At 46.1% G+C, this 4,819-nt stretch overlaps 1 protein-coding gene across 1 annotated transcript in view; it reads right to left on the reverse strand.

Annotated features, from left to right (window-relative positions):
* Positions 1-4,283, reverse strand: part of PPM1L (protein phosphatase, Mg2+/Mn2+ dependent 1L) — a 115,366-nt gene extending 111,083 nt beyond the window's left edge. Inside the window, exons 1-2 of the mRNA XM_015831838.1 lie at positions 4,173-4,283; positions 2,416-3,165 (exon numbers count right to left, since the gene is read on the reverse strand). Of these exons, the coding sequence (XP_015687324.1) occupies positions 2,416-2,814 (399 nt within the window). The 5' untranslated portion in view covers positions 2,815-3,165; positions 4,173-4,283. The remainder of the gene's footprint in view (positions 1-2,415; positions 3,166-4,172) is intronic.
* Between the last annotated feature and the right edge of the window lie 536 nt (positions 4,284-4,819).

Consider the following 4,819-nt stretch of genomic DNA (forward strand, 5'->3'; position numbering starts at 1 on the left):
ACTGGCAGAATTGGGGGAGATCCAGGGGGTCTCTAGTGGGTGGGATGGTGGGCTCCCCAATGGCGGCTCCAGGCTGGCTGGCCTTAGGCCAGTGATGGCAAACTTTTAGAGACCATGTGTGCTGGGGCGATGGCGCGTGCCCACAGGGAGGACTCCGCGTGCCACCTCTGGCACACGTGCCATAGGTTCGCCACCACTGAACTAGTCTATTTACCTGAAGTACAAATGATCAGGCTCAAATTATAGCATTCTGCACACATTATGCAGACACAATGCAAGCCCCCTTGAAGAATCCAAAATGCTAGTAAAGGTGGAAAGGAAGAGAACAACCTGCGGCAATATGGATGGGTTTGATTGTAGTGGTAATAGATGCCCCACTGGGAAACTTGAAGAGTAAAGCTGGAAAATGGGTAAACCTGGCTAAGGTTTAACTCTATGGTCACTAAGAGTCAACACCAACTTGATGGCATATAATCAAACAAATGTATTAAACAAATAAACAACCCTGTACCTTTAATCTGGATAGAAGCACAATGTGCTGGTTAAAGATTATTCAATTTAAGTAGTCAGAAATATTTTGTTCAGTATTAACAAGTATCCATTAAAACAAAGAAATGCATATTACACCGTGCCTGCGAACATATGCTCTAAATGTATTGTGAAATCTTTCATAGATTTTTTTAAAATAATGGTTTAATAGCTAAAAATTGCTTATTAATGCTACATTTAAATACTTACAAATGCTACATTTAAATTTCTAACTACAATAGACACTCTATCACGTTTTAAGAGACTGTTTTAGATGTGGCTAAGCTAATGATTTGGAAGGATAGGAGGATGGCTGTAGTACATGAGGAACAACCAAACAGCTTGCCAAGTTATCAAATCTATTTTAATCATAGTTCAAACTGCTGACAGAAGACACAGAGTATCTAATATGATGAAGAAGCAGGAAGAGGACACAGGTAAAAAGCAGAGTTTCTTCGTAGAGGATAGTGCACCTGACAGGACGATGTTATCCTTCAAGAATTTCTCCCAAACAAAGGTGAATGGGACTTTTCATCAACCTCAAACCCTTATTCCAAAAGGTCAACTAACAAGAGAAAGTACATCTAATCTCAACCACAGATTAGATGGCCTAATCACAGCTTTCAACAATAACGTGGTTTAGTATTAGGCTCGCTCTCATATTGGTTAGAAGTATGAATAACAAAGATTTCAAAAGATAATAAGCCAAGAACTGCTCATTTTGAATAGGGCAGAGGGAGCAACTGCTCATCCTACTCTACCCTGATTTCACCCCCAACATCCTACACAACTCCAGTGTCCATAACTGCTATCAGGATGCCAATTTCCCCATCCTGTGACTTTGGAGATCCATGTAGAATATGAAGAGTGATTCCGACTACGCTCCAATCAAACTGCTTCTCATTAAGCCCACACAGAGAGAAAAGGCCACTAACCACCCAATCTCCTTATCTGACAAACAAACAGAAGATTATCAAGAGCCACAACATATCCCATTATAGGAACAGCTGCTCTCTCCAGGAGGCTCAATTTCTTTCTGATCACCATCAGAGCTTTTCCAGCAAGTTTGATTTATCAGAACAGCTGTAGGAAATGCAGACCCTTGATAAAAAAAAAAAATACAGAAGCAAATAAAAACAAATCTGCCAATTACTTCAGCTGGTGTGAATGTTTAACTTCCGCGTGAGACCACCTCCTTATCCATTCACAGCCACCCTCTGCATTCAAGTGAAATAGAATGAAGCTTCTTTCTAATGTGTGGCTAATGAAGAGACATGCAGTTAGAGTCATTATCCAAATAAACCTGGCTTAGCTTCTCCTATACAACTGCAAAAAAACTACAGCCATTCTTCTGCGCATATGCTGCAGAGAGGCACATGGCATTTATTTTCACTTCTATTCTAGGCAAGCAGCTCGTCTCAGTGAGTAAAAAAAGGATACAGAAAACACTGTAAATAAAGTCATAATGAAGAGATGCTGCAAAAATGGTAAAGTTTGTCAGTGCATTCCTCAGTCAGCAATCTCCTGATAGCGTTTACTTTACAGTCATACATTTATGCTTTATTAAAACAAAGGTAGCTAATTGCAGATATCATCACTGAAGGCCACACAGTTTGATTCTAAAAGCTTATTCCAAACATATGAACGAACACAATCATTGCTCCTAAGGTTCTGGTCTACAATTTCAATTCACTGAAGATTCAGCTATAGCCCCTTTTTCCAATGAGACTCATGGAATTGATTTTGAGCAAATCAAAGACTGTTACAACGGCACAAATCAACTTTGCTGCTAACTTACAAAGCCCCATATGATCACTGCCCAACTTCCCAAACATCTAAACACACAACAATAGCAAATCCCCATCACCCAAACAGCCTGAAACTTGCCTCTCCGCCGTGTCCATCAAATATCCCAAATATGGATGGATGAGTCTTGTTCACCAGATCCGTGATCACTTCAAACCTGTCTTCCATGTGGTCTCTCCGGCCTTGGATAGAATAAACAGCCACATTGTGGTTCTTAAATTCCCAGGTCTTGGAAAACTCTGCATCCAGCACATCCAGACCCCCAAGTTGGTCATTTTGCATAATTTCTGCTACCTTGCCTTTCACCATTTTCACTGCGTCCCTGCTGGACTTGACAATGGTTTTCACTTCATCCGTATGGAAGAAGTAGCTCCATAGGGCCAGGCTGATGCATAGCAGGAACAGCGTCTCTGGTCTCAGTAAGAAGTAACGCATGATCCGACCCAGCAAAGAGAGCAAAGTCATTGTATCCTCTATCATTTATTACAGAGGCAGTAGATCTCCCCTCCCACACACACCATATACCACACACCCTGATGGTTGGGATGGGTCTAAAGGCAAAGCAGCAAATCACTGCATGTTCCTGTAATGCAAACCCACGGAGGGCAGGGTTAGTGCTGCTAAAAGTGCCTCCTCTTTCTCCTCCGTTCTTCTGTGCAACTGCTTCAGGGCGCGTAGTCCCAGATGGCAAGAGTAGCTCCGATGTCAAGTTGCAGAGATCAGCATGCACGCTTGGGAGTCGGAAGGCACCTTTATCCTTCTCCACTTCTCACTCCTGCTGCTGCCAAAGAGCATGCAGCAGCTCCTGGAGAAACGACGGTGGGAGATCAGCTGCAAGACAGCAAAGGATCAGTGCAGGAGCTGCTAGAGGCACTACCAGCAGCACAAGACCTATCTGGGTCTGCCGCAGATCGTCCCTGTGCTGATTGTGGCCTTTTTCAGCCAGGACAGAGGCAAGAAGAAAAGAGCATTTGGCACAAGAGGACCCTCTTCCTCCCTCCCTTACTGTTTCCCTGGGCATTCGCTCTTGCTGCCCAAGGGCAGTCAATCAATTCATATTCCCCAACACAATTCCTACCCCCATTCTGGGTCCAGCAATAGCTCAGGGCAGTTGCTAGCCCAAAGGAGCAGGGCAGAGGGAAGGAGGACCCAAAGTCAAAAGCACAATACCGTGTAACTGTAGGATGAGAAAGGGGAACAATAGCAGCAATCGGTGTGGCGGCTTTTTAGAGGCAGGCAAGTTAGCCCCAATAGATCCAAGAAAAAAGGGAAGAGTAACCCAAGAGGGTTCAGGGAGATTGAGACAGCCGATAGAAATACAGTACAAAGGGATCGGTGGGTAGAGATGGACTATAGGGAGAAAGTGGGGTAGAACAACAACAACAATAAAAACCCAGGCTGACTCTACCATAAGGTATGTCCATCATGTCCCTGTTTCTAAAAAAAGGAACAAGACTCTAAAAACCAGGACAATCTTGGCTGACAGGCGATCCTTCGTAGACTCTTCTAAAGCGGCGCTTTTAACCGTTGCTGCTCAGCCTTTTCCTTCTAACATTCCATATACCTTGACTGGCAGCCCCCGGCTATGCCACCATCATCTTAAAGGATATCTCCAACTTTTAGGGAAGGTGACTCACTTTGGGAAAGAGCTCTGCACCGCGGGCACAGGCTGGGAACGTGGATCGGGGGATGAGGGAACACAAAGGGGGATGTTAGCGGCGTGGGCTTCCTCCGCCAGACCCCACCTGCCCTTCCGCTGCCGCTGTTCCTAACGGAGGAGTGCAGAGCAGTACACGCTAAAGCCACGCCGGCCCCTCCAAGAAAAGAAAGCAGCCCACCTCATGCTCCTTTCCCCCGTTGCTGCAAAAGGCTGATCGCTCACTTGCCCCAGCGGCAATCCGGGGCTGGCCAATCGGCGACTCGCTTCTCCACCTTGTGGCTTGCAGTGCACCCGCCGCCCTTGCCCGGGCCTCCTCTTTCTTCGACGTTGAATCTGCTTTCCCCCCCCCCCACTTCGCATGCCCTCCCCCGCCCCTTCCCTCGGCTGCTGTCACCTGCAGGGCCGATCGCAAAGTACCTGTCTCCCCTTTCTTCCCGAGCCTGTCCCTCCCACTGGGCTGGGTCGAGGGCTCCCGAGTTACCTCGCCGGGGACAGCGATGCCTACAAATCCCGGCAGCCTTAGCGCCAAGGCGCGCTTCCACGATTGGCAGGAACCCCGCTAAAGGCTTCTGGAGTCTGAAGTCCACGAGTTTTCACAGCCAGCCATGCTCTCTCGCGCCCTCTACCAATAAATATGATGCATCCATAAACGCACACAAATACCCATACGCGAGTCATGCTGTTCCCTTTTTTGGGTGAGTATTTAAGCAACACTAGCAAAGCACAGAACGGGAGTGAAATTACGCGTAAATTAACGACATGTAATAAAAAACGGAATGCAGAATAAAGAATACTAGTTTACCTTTCTTTTATTGGGTTTCTGTT

The sequence above is a fragment of the Protobothrops mucrosquamatus genome, unplaced genomic scaffold (assembly GCF_001527695.2).
Source record: "Protobothrops mucrosquamatus isolate PMUCROS unplaced genomic scaffold, P.Mucros_1.0 scaffold_281, whole genome shotgun sequence".
In the NCBI taxonomy this organism is placed as follows: domain Eukaryota; kingdom Metazoa; phylum Chordata; class Lepidosauria; order Squamata; family Viperidae; genus Protobothrops; species Protobothrops mucrosquamatus.